Source organism: Tetrao urogallus (genome assembly GCF_951394365.1).
Source record: "Tetrao urogallus genome assembly, chromosome: 2".
NCBI classification, from domain to species: Eukaryota; Metazoa; Chordata; class Aves; order Galliformes; family Phasianidae; genus Tetrao; species Tetrao urogallus.
Window position 1 is genome coordinate 25,930,353 of NC_136814.1, and position 16,651 is coordinate 25,947,003.

The 16,651-nt window shown below is 36.4% G+C and overlaps 1 protein-coding gene across 1 annotated transcript in view; it reads left to right on the forward strand.

Annotated features, from left to right (window-relative positions):
- Positions 1-16,651, forward strand: part of PRKCE (protein kinase C epsilon) — a gene marked incomplete at both ends in the record, with an annotated part of 268,767 nt that overhangs the window by 243,759 nt on the left and 8,357 nt on the right. The window contains 3 exons of the mRNA XM_079550695.1: positions 383-521; positions 2,867-3,055; positions 6,997-7,143. Coding sequence (XP_079406821.1) covers positions 383-521; positions 2,867-3,055; positions 6,997-7,143 — 475 coding nt within the window. The remainder of the gene's footprint in view (positions 1-382; positions 522-2,866; positions 3,056-6,996; positions 7,144-16,651) is intronic.

A 16,651-nucleotide genomic window follows, 5' to 3' on the forward strand; every position in this document is an offset into this window, starting at 1 on the left:
CACTGTACTGATGAAAAAAGTGAGAGTGGCTTTATTAGGTATCACTGACCTGTTTCACATAGTCTTAGATTCATAGCAATCAAGAGAATGAGATCTTTTCCAAACATTTCTGATTCTGTTTTTAATACAGTTGCACTTCCATGCAGCTGAAGAGAGAGTAAAGGCATGGTCTTGCAAAATATTTGTCATTACCCGCTTCTTTATTGCCATTATTGAGATCTATTCAGTAAGTGCTGCCACTCATTTTTCATGCATACGCAAAGGCCAGACATTCAGTGATGTTTGTGAAACCACCTGTTTGGATGTTTTATAGTTTGTTCAAATTCATGAGTGCATGCTCAAAATTTGAAAGTTGATGTAATTCTTGGCCTTTTTATTTCAGGGACCTGAAACTGGACAATATTCTTTTGGATGCAGAAGGCCACTGTAAACTGGCTGACTTTGGGATGTGCAAAGAAGGGATTCTGAATGGAGTGACCACCACAACCTTCTGTGGCACACCTGACTATATTGCTCCGGAGGTACGTTTTTGCATGGTGCTAAGAATACAGATAGTATAATTCATCAGATGGACGATAACATGCGTAATTTTAGGCACTTTTTACCTGTAGATAAAAGCAGTAGATTAAGCAGGTGAGGCTGTGCCACAGATTTTCTCGGGTAACCCTGCACACATTGTTTCCACTACAAGGCACAAACAGTATTCCATGTTCATAGAGAGGCAAAGCATGGTTTTTCTGTTATTTATTCCTGAATTTAATAGTATTTTTCTCCACATTCTCACAGCATCATTGTGAAAACACTTCAAGAAGCTTTCACAGAAGCCCTTAAGAAGCTGCAAGCAAGTGACTACTATCAGCACTAGTCTTTAGTAGTTATAAAAAATGATATTAACTGTTCATGAGAATTAAAAGGGCATGTTCATACAGAAGAGACCATAGGTTTGGTGTCATTTTCCATAACGTTTTGTGGGAATGGATATTTTTCTTTTCTTTAAAGTGTTCATGAGTGAAAAACACTATCTTTGCAGTACTTCATATCATATAAATGAGGAGAAAATAGAGATGCTTGCATAAAAAAGTAGAAGCCTTTCATACACGTGCAGCATACAGTTGCAACACCCTATTTCATTTTTAGGCATTCACTGGGTAAAAGAAATTGCTGATAATTGTACTTATTTCGCATATCCTAAATTTTAATATTATGAGATGTATTTTTGAGTACCTCAAATGAGTTGATGTTGTACAGTTTCCCTGCTAGACAGATTTTGCCTGCTCAGTTTAGTTACTAATCCATGCATCTTTTTGCCAAAGATTCAATGTGCTTATCTAGTTCACTTCATTAAATAAAAAAAAAAACTTCATTAGCTTGTCCTTCATCAACCATAAATTTACAGCAGGGAAAAATATTAGTTTATCATATGCTGGTGATACTGAGTTAGAAATTGTTAGAGTTCTTGGCTGTCAAGCTTTGGTAGCACAACTGCTAAGGTGTGAGTCATCTTGTAACTATCATGACATCTATGAACATGTTTTGTGGCATTTGAAAAGAGCTCGGAAGATAAAAGAAAATAAATGCCAGTGGGATGGATTTGGTTTTATATGAATTCTTTTCTGATTTAATATAATAATTGCATCATTTGGCAAGTCCTTTTAAAAATATTACTAAAAAAAAAAGCAATAATAATTCAATAGCTTAGGCTTCCATTTTGTCACCTTGATTACAGAATACCTCTTGATTCTATTTCTCTTGCACCATGGTACTATGTTTCAATTCCCTGTTCTTTAGCAATATCTGATTTACAGGGAGTATTCAGAACACTCAGAAAGTACACTTGTGAAAAGTTTTGTTTTCTGTAATTAATGTGTATAAAATTTAATATACAATCAACTAAAAATCCAGTCAGAAGCAAGATAGATACATCCAAATGTTAAACTAATTTCAGTTTTTAGGTTAAAACTGAATTTTATACATTATTTTAAAATCATTTTTCCCAAACAGTATTAAGCTAATGCAGTTCACCACAAGGCTTCTGACTGAAATACTAATATTCTTAAAGAGATGGTGGAGTTGCTGCCATTCCAGCAATTTTAAGCAGGTCATCTTCACCTTAAACAGCCACCTACTCTTCTTTTCCCAGTCTCCTGTCATGCTGAAACACTGCAGCCAAACGTCAAGCTTCTTTTCAGTGGAGCAGAGCCAAGAACTTGTTCCTTGTACAATAATTCTGTAACTCTAAGACAATAAAAATCCATCATGCTAAACAACTACTCCCCACTAAAGGTATTTGCTACAAGGTTGAACTTGTGCCACCTGAAAAATTATTGCCATTTTTTTTTCTTGAAAGCAAACACAAAGTGAGTCCTAGAACCGTATATTGTACAGCATTTCAGTGCTGTAAAAAGAACTTGAACAAAAATGCTTTTAGATTCCTTCAGCCCTACCAAAAGCACGCGAATAAATCTCTTGGATGATCTCTGTATAACATTACAAGTTGGTTACGTTTGTTTTATTCAAGACAGAGACAAGGAAATGTTTCACATTTTCCACCGATCTGTTTTGTATATGTGATCTTTCTTCCCTTATAACGTGACCTGCTTTAAACAATTTGGAAGGATATACAACTCTTTTGCTGACAAGCATACTCTTTTACCCATGGGACTACTAAACTCAGTTAATACTTCTGAGAACTACACATTGACACATGGCTGTTTGTGCAAATTGTATTGGTAAGAAACCATGCCTGCTGTTCAGCAACATCGCTGTGTGTTTTAGTCCTACACATGCCCTGGAGGAAAAAAAGGAGTCTAGCATGTTCAAATAGTAAATTTGCATCTGATCAATTTGATCTCTTTTTGTGTACCAGATCCTCCAGGAATTAGAATATGGCCCTTCAGTAGATTGGTGGGCTCTGGGTGTTCTCATGTATGAAATGATGGCTGGGCAACCCCCCTTTGAAGCTGACAATGAAGACGATCTCTTTGAATCCATCCTTCATGATGATGTCTTATATCCAGTCTGGCTCAGTAAAGAAGCCGTCAGCATTCTAAAAGCAGTGAGTCTTCCATTACTTGTTTTCCTGCACTTCATGGTTTTCTTTTTGTTGGTTTTTTTTTTTTTTTTTACCCTTGATTAAAATTGAATTTGCTGCAAGTTGTTGAGAACAGTCACCACTGGGAGTTCAAGCACAGTTCAGAGTGCCACTGTTAGGATAATGGGGCCTGGGATAAATTACACCGCTTGTGGGAAAGGAACAGAATGTTTGTATTCCACGCAGTAGTACACTGAATAAATCTGTGTACTGCAGATTCATGTTTCAGGGAAAACCCAACCGACTAGAACCGTACTATCACTTTGACACTTCATATGCCGCATGTTCCCCAGAGCTGAGAAAGCACTGTGTAAAGAAAAGAGTTAGTGTTTTGATTTAACCCAGTGGTGAATTTGCCTTTCTTCCTACATTATCAAGATAGGTTGAAAGCTTTTTATTTACAGCTGCATGTTCTACTTTTTAATTCACATAACACTTAGATTAAGTGGTCTTACTCCTGGGCAGTTGTTTTGTCCCAGTTAATGCCTGGAATAAAGAAAATTTTCAATGAACAGAGCAGCTGTTAATGTAAAGTCCTAAATAGTTACATTTTGAGTTACATTTATACAGGATTATCTTTTGATATTATATAGAAAAAAGAAAAAAAATCTGATTTTTACACCACAGGACAGGTAGCACTTTGGAGTCTTTTAATAAAAATACCTTCAGTCTTATCCTGAGAGAGTATAGGGGGCTGGGTGGAGGGGGAGCTGTAGAGAATGATTCAGACCAGAAATCCAAGTTAATATCTCTGAGTTATTTGCTGGAGTATCTCTTTTACTCCATTCATGGTAGTGAAAACGTGGAGGATTTATTAAAGCTGACTTTCATACATGTTCTCCCTTTCCCTCCAGACACCTCTCTTATGACATTTTATTAGCTGACATGATTCTTTCATGTGTCTCTTTTAATTCCCAAAGCCTTCAATTATTATCTGTCCGGCGACTAGGATGTATGGAATTGAACTTCAGGAATTCAGACTGGTACTCAGGATTATTCTAGGCTATTGCAGAGAATTTCAGAGATTTTCTGTACTATTTGGGTTTCATATTCTGTAAAGTCTGTTCCTTTGTCTTCCAATCCAAAGGCACTTTCTGTGAGTCAACAGTAACCAGTCTATCTCTTATTCCAAATCATGGAAATATTCACTGGAGGGGGGAAGTTTTCTGATAACCCTTGACTTGTGTGTAGTGCAAGAACCACTGTAACTAGAAGGTTTTTGTTTGACAGAGGAAGGGGAAAAACAGGTTTGATAGTTAAGGTCTCACTGTTTGTGGTGCATGTAGTGAGATGTCCAGTTGTTAATCTTACACATCATTCATTAACCACACAGAAATAGAGACACTGAATTGGACTGTAGGTGTAAGCAATGTATTTTGTGAATATGAGTGTAAAGGCGTCCAACACTATATATTTCTTTCAAAGCTTACTTCCTATTATGAGTCTATTTTTCCGAGTCTATACGTTGATATTAGGCATGGTGGTTTATATTTTGCTACAGTCTATTTTTTACATCTTTTTGTCTGAAGTTAGTCCTTAATTCCATTTTAAACCTTAAAAAGAGAGTGACATCCATAAAACAGATCTGCACTGTAGTAAAAAATTACTCTTAATTAGGCAAGATTATTTGACTGGCATAAAGTGATAGAATTTAATGGAACACTGTAAAAAAACATTCCTTACATTTAACAACCTACTGCCAATGCAGCTATGGTGTGAAACACTTTTGAAATTTGTGCCCTGCATCTGATCCTTGCCCACATTCTACTAAATGAAGAACAGGAAAAGCAGAGGAAAGAAAGAGGCGTCTATGTATTTTACTGCTGAATGCTAGCAAGGGATTAGCTTTGGAACACTTCATTTCCTCACATTGTGCTTTGAGACAGTTTTATTCTTTAGAAACCATGTATTTTTTCGCTCCTTCAAGCAAACTGTAAGGAGAGTTTAATATAATGATGTTCTCTTACATCAAGTAACAATATTTTCCTCTTTTATGAAGAAGCAGTTTTCCCATTTATTCTAACAGAATTCTAACAAGGATAATTTTACAGCTCAGTATTGCAAGGCAGAATGTTGCTTATCCCATGAAATCCCAGGAATCTTATTAGCTCCGTTTCTGTGAATTGACAGGAATTGCTATTTAAAATTCTTTCCTGTCCGGTAAGGAAAACAATTCCTCATTGAAATTAGGTCTGGGCTTCTTTGCAAGTGATTGAGAAAGGTTGTGTGTACAGTGTATGCTCTCTGTGTATCCAGATGACATAGATCTCTGGCTACAGAGGCAGAACTCTGCTTTTAAACACTGCTGCTTATTTCAAAGCAAAGTTTTGGGAACCTACTGATCCTCAATTCAGGCCCCAAGTTACATGAATATCTCAGCAACCCTTTTTCCCATTGCCATTTAAGTCAGTAGGAGCTCTGATCTTCAGTGCTCTTACTTAAATAAGAGGTTCCTGCCATAGTATAGGCAGCACGTATGGCTGTGACTGTAAGTATTGTAAGTATAATAAGCCCTACTGGCAACCATCTCATCAATACAGTACAGTTAGCAGCTGTCAGGGCACTGACAGTAGCATCATTGTTGGTGCTGTTGATAAACAGGAAGTAAACATCAGCTTGTGCTTCAGAAATGGCAGTAAGAGCTGAAAAAGGCCAATATTTACCTCAGAGTATGAAATTTATGGAATTAAATGTCCACTTCAGAATTCTGAGATTATTGCATCACATTTGTACATGACACTTGTTCTAAGTATTTGCTCCTAAATTTTTCTCTCTCTCATCATTCATTTCCAAGTTTGTGAAGTACAGTGATAAACTGTATTACATAGTAATATTTCCATGTTCTGGGCTTGTTAAATATGACATGATGTTTTCCCTGCCTGCAGCTTAAAACAAAGATAGAACATTGCAGAGAGTAGGTAGGATCAGATTTTACTTCTTTGATACTTGAATTACAGAGTACAAAAGGCTTACCCTGTAATTTCCATGTTCTGCTTCTAGAAAATGCATGGCTGATGGTTCCTGGCCTGCTCTCTCTGTTACCAGAGGCTCTTGGAGGTGAAATAAAGCAGAGGAATGTAGGAATGCTTTTGGTGGTTTTCCAAGAGACCTCACCAAAGTGCACTAATTCTTTCAAAACCTTTGCTTCTCCTGCCTATAGAAAATACAGGCTGTAATTTAGATAGCAGTTGTGCACTTGCAAAAAAAATTGCAGAAGAGTTGAATACAGGACTAACTGTTCATATTTGAATCAGCATGCTGTGGTGATTCTCAGTATATTCCATGTATTTTTTGAAATGTACAGGCAGAACTGTAAATTTCATAGCTACAGATGCTATTCTTATTCATATGAAAAAGAAATTCTAGAAATGCATAAGAGAACTAGGACCTTTCATGTGTTTGCTTGAAAGGATTGGGTCTATAGGAAGCCTATGTATCCAAAGAAAATAAAAAACAAGAATAATATTTAGCCTCTGTCTCCAAAATTCGTAGTTAAGGCAGTGCAAACAAGATAAAATAAGAGCTATCCTAAACATCTTTCGTAAACTGTCACTGGAGGTTTTAATATTCTCTGTTTTCTTTAGTATTTTTGGCCAAAGGTGGAAAGAGAATCTTCTCCTGTAGCACTCCCAGCCAGGTGGAATTAGGAGGTTACAGAACTTAACTGAAAGATTTTCCTGCAGGAAACTTTATTTTCAGAGTTCTGAATCTTCCAGTTTGACTGTAGCCTCTGAAATTTGGAGAAGTGTCCTTGTTGCTCTTCCAGGAAAAGTAACATTCTGATAGGGGGTTATCTCTAAAAACTAAACCTTAACAACAGTAATTTCTAATTAAATTGTAAATGGTTTCCAGCCATTGTCATTCATGTTTTAACTTTTTCCTCTTCTCCCTCCCCCACCCTGTAGTTCATGACAAAAAATCCAAATAAACGACTTGGCTGCGTGGCATCACAAAATGGGGAAGATGCGATTAAGCAGCATCCGTTTTTCAAGGAAATTGACTGGGTTCTTCTAGAACAAAGGAAAATCAAGCCACCCTTCAAACCTCGGATTGTAAGTAGCAGCTTGCATAAGATTCATAGAAAACATGGTTTGACTATTCTAGTTGCTGGCTTTTTTAAGGCATGCAATTACTTGATGCAACATTTGAAGGTTGAAATGGTAGCATAAAAACAAGCAGAAAATATTCCCTTGCCATTTCTTCTGTAAAGGTAAGTGCTGAGGATAGATTCAACGTGCAGGAAGATGTTCATATTCAATCATATAAACCACGAGAGATGTAAATGCCCTGTTTTAATTATTTTCCCATATTCCTAAAGATATCTTGGTAGAAAAGATTATTTCAATCAGATATGAACTTTCTGTGTAAGTCCTGCATGGCTGTGAACAGTGGATTTTACAGGAAGATGTGGAGTAAAGGATTTCTGACTGAAAGATTCCTGAAGAAACAGCCTCCTGGGGAAAATAAATGATTAGATATATATTATATATATATATATATAGATATAGATAGAATATCATGATTAGATAAATTGATACATTTGCATTTGGTAATTAATTATCGAGTATTTGTATTTTAAACTGACAGAAACATGAAACTACTGGCCCCATATGCAGATGCTACAAAGGCCTAGCGAAAACACTTATTTTTGTCTTTCACTGGATGAAACTGCTCAAAAAGTAGTTTGCATTTGCAGTTCATAAAATGTCAACTTTTCAGCAGAGAATGTCTGCAGTAAATTTCATACCTGAACAATATACGAGAATAATTTTATGACAAATCCTTTGAGACTGATTTTCATTTTTTGATTTGGCATATTCCTAATTATAATGTTTGATTTGCCTGTAAATATAGTTATCATACTTCTTTCTTTCCTACTTTAGATAGTGTATGAAGGTTTAAAAAAATAATAAAAAGGAATAATGAATATTTGGTCTCAACACTGAGTACCAGCTTAATGTTAGAGTGGAAAGCCCTCTCTGTCATTGTAGAATTACTATCTGTTGCTTTTGATCTATCTACTTTAAGTCCAGGAAGATATACTTCCCTAAGTGCCATGTGTAAAAGTGGGGATAGCCATGCAGGGACCACCCAAAACAGGAACCTAAAGTAATTCCTCTGAGCCTGCACTTGGAGAAGTGTGTCTCTCTCTGTAGCTGTAAAGGAAGAACTCAATAGGTTGGACAACTCAAAGTGAAAGTTAACCCTAGTGAATACATTTCTAGGTGTAATTTCAAGGAGCAAGATATAGTGTTATTATATAGTAATATTTTGTTTAGTATATTTCTTGGAGAATACAAGCCTTGCAATGCTACAGGTCCAGGGCTGCCAGAGCCAGCTCCTAGCTGCCTCACCGTGCTGCCCAGCCCTTCTCTGGAGGATGGCTGGATCACATCTAGTGCTTGAGCCAATTTACAAGTCTGTGCTGCTACAGGAAGTGTAAACCCCGGGTTAACCCTGCTGGCATCTGTTTGAAGCTTGTTTAATACTCTAACTGCTCTCCAGGCAGGTTCCTCAGAGAGCTCCAGGCAGCCTCATTCATTGTTTAGCAGTAAGCCATATGTATAGTATCACTCTTCCTGTTTTCATAAGAGTTTGGCCTTTCATCTCATAATCATTTTTGTTGCCTTGCTCAGTATTAATCAGTGTTTTGGTAATACAGGTATCAATCAGACTGTACAACTCCAGATTAGTTTTCACTTAATGTCTACATCTAATAAGTCTCAGAATCCTTGCATCTCTTCTGTTTAATGGCTGTTTTCCTTTGATGATCAAAGATGCAAATTCACTCTGACAATAGATATTCTGATAATGTCCACATTATTTTTATAAGTATTCTCATGGTGGTAGCTCTTAAAAGTCAGGAGGGATTTGGTGTATCAGGTATTTTTATTCTTCTGCCTTCTCAGTGCAGCTTCTATCTCTTCCTGGTAATTATTTCGCTGCTGCTGTTCTGTAAAGCTATTCCTATTTTATTCATACCTGCTGTTTTGTTTCTTTTCTCCTTTTCTATTTACTTTATTGATATGTTGGTTGAATATTTCCATTTTAATAGTGATTTCAGATTATTTCAGAATAATTCTTGGTAAAATTTTGAAACAGCTGGTTGCTCTCTAACAATTATTAGGATGATTTAATACATCTTTACACCTTTTTCTTTATTTTTCTTCAGGCTGCTTCAATAGCACTGGTTTTTTACGCTATTTATGTCTAAATTGCATATGTAAACTTTTCTAGCAAATTTGATTCCTGCTGCCTAGTGGTTCTGTATGCTTATTTTTCTCTGAACTCTTATTTTATAGTGGTAAATTTAGATAGCATGTAGTTTGTATTAGAGGCAACTCTATTACCTTTATGTTTGTAGTCTACTTTCTCTCTATAATAACTTCCCTGGTGACCTCATCCTATCAGTTTTACTAGTAACTGTTCTGTACTTAGAAAGGGTATAGTTTATATAGTTACACTATGTTTATGATCCATTAGCTGTTTTATACCACTTATATAAATTTTACAACTGTTTGGATTTTTTTGTTGTATAGAAATCTTTGACCAAGATTATACCAAAATTTTTGCTTGTCTTCTTAACATTCAATGCTTTATTAGTTGAAAATTGAAACATGCCCAGACAGAAAGATCATGCAAATCTAATTATTAATGATGCAACCTCAGAAATTGTAAAGGATTCTTGGGAACAATTCTCTATAAGTGCTGAAAAGGTGATTTGGGATACTTGGCAAGCTAGAAGAAATTGCTTTGAAAAATAATAAAAAAGAAAAATAAAGGTAAGATGTTTAAAGCTAATAAATTAAATTCTACTTTAAAATCTACGTGGAAAGTTTGTCTCTAAATTCAGTAGTGGGAGTAGTCCTGAGATTCACTGATTTGGAAAGGCGAATGCAACAGTTCTATAGCTATGGACTAACTGAACATAAGTAATGATGTGTTTAGAACTTTTTTGGGGGGTTTTAACATCTTTCAGTATTGATAAAGGACTGTTGATTATTTTGAAGTGACTTCTAACATTAAAAAGGGATACAAAAAATATATTTCATTTTATGTTCAGGAAAGCCTAGGTTTATGAATATAGCTACAAATGAGGCCAAATTACTCAGAAAACAGATATTCTTACATTAGATGTGAGTGCACATACGTACAGGGAAAAAATAACATTATACATATATGTAGTCATGCATGCATGCAAACTGGTATTTGTATGCACCTGTAAAAATCTACTCATGCAAGACTGCGTATGTTTACACAGGTATTAGTCTATTTTCTGACCCGACAGGAAAGATGACTAAGGGGGGAAATATAATTTCTGTGTCATATAAACTTTAAAAATATAAAACATAGGATTTATTCAGATGAGTTGTGGACAATGTAAAACCTTGATTAATTAAAGTCATTAGGGAAAGTGGTCAAACACTGAGGTCTCATCAAACAATGGAATAATCTGCCAAGGGAGGTCATAGAGGTGCTAGGGTGGTAACAAAAATTTGTTGCTTCAGTTCTGCATCACTACTCTTGTGATCCCAAAAATGTGTGGGTTCCCTGGTTAGCACAACAACCTTTCTTTCTTTTACCTTTTTTTCCTTGCTCTGAAACAATAGGTTGTATAAAAAGCTGTATCACATGGTACTGTTACACCTATGCTTCTCCATAGTTCAAGTTATGTCTCTTCAATTCTGCCAGCCTGAGCTTTGAATTTTTCAAGTGTACTTGGAAGAAATACAGAGTGACTATTAGTCAGACTTTTGAAAGTTATTTCTAAATCTCATTCATACTGTGGAGGCATACAAATACATTCTTCACTATACCAGAAATATATCATTAATGTCCTCCTATTTTGGGAATGATGTGGTAATTCTAATGACTCTTTGGAGGCTGAACTTTCTTTCCTAACTGTCATTAGCCTTGGAATGAAAATTACTGAATTCCAAAAGATCCTTGGAAATCTGACTGTATTTTCTGAAAGCTTACAAGAGAGCCTAGAGCAGAGCACTCATAAAATTCGCTTAAGTTTAGTTTTCTAAGAAGTGATGGCAATGAAATGCCAGGATGTGCTAGGAAGTACAGACAATGAAAACAGATTTGGTGTCCCTGACACCTGCTGTGAAGGGTTTTTACTGCTACTCCAGCATAGTGACTTGGAAAAGATGACATGAAGAGAGGAAAAAGCATTGTACTGTGATGCATATTATGTACCAGCCCTTCCTTTCATAAATCCAGAACAAAATTGATTTACTTTTTCTATATATTATTGTTTATTATACTAAGGGTTTCTCCCATGTGGAGCTATTAAAAAGGTTAAGCTGCTATAGAAAAGGTAATAGCTATGAACATGTACATTAGAAATTAAGCAGATGTTGAGGAGATATGAAGAGGATATTTATTATTTCTAAGCACCAGTGACCTTGACAGTATCTCTTACAGATTATTTCCACTGTTCTTAAAACATAATTCTTACAGTTTCACAGACTGTCTTAGCATTTGTTTAATAATATTTTTCTTCCCTGCTGCTCTTAATTCAGACACAGATTTGTAATTGCATATGCAAGAAAGAAGTTCCATTTTAGTACAGGCAGATATCTGTTCTCCAAAGCACTTGTTATGAGACAGAACTCCCTCTGAGGCACTTTATTCCTGTGTATTTTGGCCCATACATTCTTCTGAAAATATTTTCATTCAGAGAAGTAAATCTCCCAAATCACTAACCATAACACCAGAATAACACTAGCCATAACACCAGGCTATGATTTCCAATATGGTTTTATTGCCCAAGAACCACAAAGGCATTGGTAGTATTCAGAGATTCTCTACTCTCTGTTTTTCCTGTTTCCTTGGTTATGTTTGGTTAAATTAGATTATTTTCATTTTCAAAGCACATTTGCAATATTAATAATGAAAACAAGGGAACGTTCTATTAATTTCTTGCTAAAGTCTTTAATGTTGTGGTAGATCTTGCTTAGTGCCATGATGGAATGATTCAGTCTATCCCATAACAAATTATAAAACATACATTAAAAGTAGTGATTGAAACAGATTACTGTTTGCCTTGAATGTGTATTTATGAAATTTATATTGTCCCATGTTGTTACTTATTGAAAAAGCCTATGTTTGAAAAAGTGAAGCAAACATCTGTTTTGGAATATTTTGCTTTTACCTTAATTCTCTCCGTATTGCTGTAGATCTCCTGAAGAAATTTTGTTTGTTTCTGCCTTTTCTGAGAGCACAGCTAGCCAGCTGATACCATTAACATCAGACAGGGAAGCTCACCGAGAGGTGTGCACAGGTGGCCTACAGGCTGATACAAATGTGTAATATTCCAGTTCCACTTGGCAGGGGCACAGGAACACTACTACACCAAATTTCACTGATTTGGCTAAAGTGATAGCATCGTGTAAGCCTCAATTTCTTCATGTTTTGTTTTGTTCTTTTGTGGGATTTTTATTTATTTATTTATTTATTTATTTTGGTAAAACAAGACGTGCTCAATGAAATTTTTCTTATGTTTCTTATGCCATTGGTCACAATAGCCCAGTGTGCTGGGAGAAACTGTGAGACATAGGAAGATGTTAGGCACTGTGCGGCAAAGATAGCCTCCCAGCCTGTCCATTCCAGTTCTTCCAGGCTGAGTTTTCTGTCAACCCTTAATACACACAAAAATAAGAAGTCTTGTTCTTTTTATGTATCCTGTTTGTAAATATCAAAGTTGGGGATATTTGAGGCTTTGACTAAGGCATCCTCTACATGAAAAAGCTGAAACTCTGAGTCAGAGGGCAAAAAAAATGCTGGTAAAACAGATGTTTGCCATATGTATTTCCTTCTAGCAATTAAGCCAAAGTTTCATCTCTAATGGCTTTATCAGTGCCTGTGGCAATTCAATCTTAGTGTGGCTGTATGAAGATGAATTTAACAAAGTAATTGCATTATGATGATTTACTGTGAGCATGCAGCTTTTACAAAACAATATATTGTTTTGATTTTCTCTGTGTGTTCATAACATCTTGATTTTACATTTTTAAATCTCACTTTCTTGAAGAGCATTAAAGACATGATGGGCAAGATAATCTACTGCAGGACTTTATCTTTCAGTATTGAATAGCAGCAGCTGCTGCCAAAAGGGCCCATATAGTTAATCTGATTTGATTCTCTTCATTTTGCAGTCTATTCCATTCCTGCCGTTATATCACTGAGAATGTTTTCTGAATGCTTGTACGTTCTTTCTTCAGTTCTGATATTAGGGGATTGGTAGAGGATTGGTCTGGCAACTATAACCAGAGATCAGAGAAGTGCAGGATAGATAAGTTCTGCTAACAGCTTTTCTAGAAACTCATGGTGTGGCCCAGGATTTGTCACCCAACACCTTTGTGCCTCAGTTTCCACTCTCTGGTAATAGTAGCATAACAAAGTTTTGTGGCAGTGAAAAGATGTGACTGAGAAGATTTAAAATCCAAATGCTCATGATCAGCCAGGCTTTAAATTGGTGGAACACATGGCACTTCCCTTGGAAGAGTGTTCTCTGCTATACCAGACCTCAGTGTTAACAGATTTCATCTTGATCTTCAGTCTCAAATTTCCTACAATAATTTACATGTATCTTATCTCCTGTAACCCTAATATAAACACAAACTGTTATCAAAATCCCTCCCCCCTTAGTTATCACTTTCTGGGCCACGTTGTCTGTATGCAGTTCCCTTGTAAATCTAAACTCCCTTGTTAAGTCTTGACTTAAGGATGCCAGCAGCCAGCAATCTGCCCTCTTTCAATTTTGCGCTGCAGCAAAGGTTTGACACAAAATCATCCCAAAAACCAAATTCTAGTGCTAGCCAATAATCGTGTTACAACTGGAGTCTCTGAGCACTGATAACATTTTTTTCCCTCTCTCCCAAATGAGTGAAAAACTGGAAAAAATTCAAAAGCACTTCTTTTATGACATGTGTCAAGCTGGATGTCCACAGTGTTTGAGAACTGATTAAAAAACACTAAATACAAATGCATACAGAGCGTGCAGCTGGTCTGCTTGCACAGGCAAACAGGCAGAAGCCGCACCTTCATACATAGGTTGGTGTCTCACTGAATGTCTCCCAAAAAGTGTTCAGTGAGACAGATGTGTGTTTAGAATGCTGCAGCAGCCATCTGCTGACTGTGAGAAATGGCTGGAATCCTTAAAGAGGGACCACATTTCTGGAGAAAACTTCAAAATATATTAGCCAGATACTTGACTCATCAATCTTCCCAAGTTGTCAGATCTGTTTTCACACGTGACAGCTAACAGGCAAACGTATTTTTAGTTTTTAGTGAGGGTTTTTACACTTGTTTGGGAAGTCATTATAGTGTTGTATCGGGATTTTTTTGGCACACCTCTGCTTTTGGTGACAGCGGATTGTATTGTCATTCATGCAGAATTATGACTTTGCGTTGTGGGGGAGAAGCCCTGTAAAATGCAGTATCATTCAGTAGCACCAAGCAGGACATAGGAAATTACAGGCCAAGTAAATTTCTTTTTGTATAAATGTTCTCTCTTTTCAAGTTTGCTTCAGTGTGAATGTCCCTCTTTAAGGTAAGGCCTTCAATATGGGGAAAATATCAAGGTAGGTCCATTTTTAGGCCTAATAACCTTGAGGTGTCCCTTCAGTTCCATAATATATTTCCATTTGGTCATCACTGCATGGCAATGAGCATTTAGCAGGTGGGCACGCAAGGGGCTATCCTGCATGCTTTTGCATGAAGTGTTACTGCTTAGACAAAACACCAGAGTGGGATCCTGAGACCTCAGATACTCACATACCATTGTTAAACATTGCACATTATTTCCCACTTCCCTGCAGGCATTTTAGGAACAGGAAAACAGTGAGATTTCTTCTAAGGGTGACTCTGTGTTAATTAAGATTAGTGTACAAAAAAAAAAACATTTGGGAACAGGGAAGACTATATGTTTGTCAGAACTGCTAACATAAATCCTTCAAAAAAAAAAAAAAAAAGCTAAAGAAAAATGGTTGTGGGTTGACTTAGCCTTCTTATTATAAACTTTTATAGCTGCTGAAGTCCAACGTGCTAGCCCTGCCAAAAGGTGTCATGAATTAGAGTATTTCATGTGAGCTGGTTCCTAAAAGTGCCACTTTCCTGCTACTGGTTCCAGTGTTGGCCCTTCACTGCTAATAACAAGCATTGGCAACTGGTGGATGATGAAGTTCATCATCTCAGTTCAGCTAGCAGCAGGTGGTCATGAGCAGTAGTAGCAGAACTACTAGCAATGTATCCTGCACCACTTGGTCCAGTAATGTGTCTGGGCAGGGCAGACACATGGCATTTAGCCATTTGTTAAACATATAGTTTTTTATTATTGCCCATTGCAGTGAAATGATAAGCAGCCAGAGTGTTTCTGCTTTCCTTTCAGACTTCCTCAGAGTAGGACAGATTTTGTTTCACTTCTTGGCTATGCTCTTCTCTAGTCCTATTTTCAGAAAACAATTTAAACCAAGTGAAATTGCATTATCACAGCTACTTACAGTACATTCTTAAGTGTTTAAACAGAAACATTTTATTTTTGTGTTCATGTAAATAATATTTGCGGGTTATGGAGTATAGGAAAAGACAGCTTTAAGATCTTGATTGCCTATGAGTTTCTGAAGGATTGTGTTTTCATTGAAAAGAATAGGAAGAAGGAGAAATTGACTGAATATATTTGTGCCTTCAGGTCCCCAATAACATCTCAAGTTCCCTGCAAGATGAGGTACCTGCTGTGCAAAAGCTTGTTTAAGTACACTATGAGAAACAATCAAGAGATCACACATATTCATGTAAAGGTGATTAAATATAGAAAGAATATTAGATCCGTAGTGAGGAGAAAATTGCAGAAGTTTAATACAGATAAGTACCAGAACCAAGAATGAAACCCCTGCCACTACAAACTCTGCTAAATCTTACTGGGAACTTTTAATAAAACCATGTTCAGAAAGTGACAGTGAGATACTGCACATTCATGCAGACTATTCAGTAGTCTTAGTCTTCAGCCATTCTTGTCTAACTTTCTCCATTTGCATACAGTGAGACCTGCAATACCACTTCTCTGTTTAAGATAATTTAAAAAAAAAAAGGATAAAAGGACATAGACTGTCCCATTTTAATGTGTAGCTGAGAGTGGGGATAAGGCTCCCACTGCACATGCTTGCTATTACCTTCCATGCTGAACAGTGGTACTTTGGATCTAGTGTCTTCTACTTATGAAGGAGGGGCTCAGAATCACATGATGTTGCTATATATTTATAATTTCGTAATATGTTCAGGAAGATTCTCATAATATAGTTGTTGTTTGTTGGTTTTTTTTTTGTTCTGTGATAACATTGTTCAGGTGACTGTAGATAAAATAAAACACTGGAAAGTCAGACAGTTTTAATCAGGACACATGGCAGAGATGAGTCCTGCAATATCTAATTACATCAGCCACCTATTGAATAGTATTAGAATCTCCATGATCTCTTTTTGTGCTTGCTTAACCCACGGAAAGCAGAAAATAAGCTTGTAAGTTCTCCCCACAGTCAGTAGCAATACAATTAA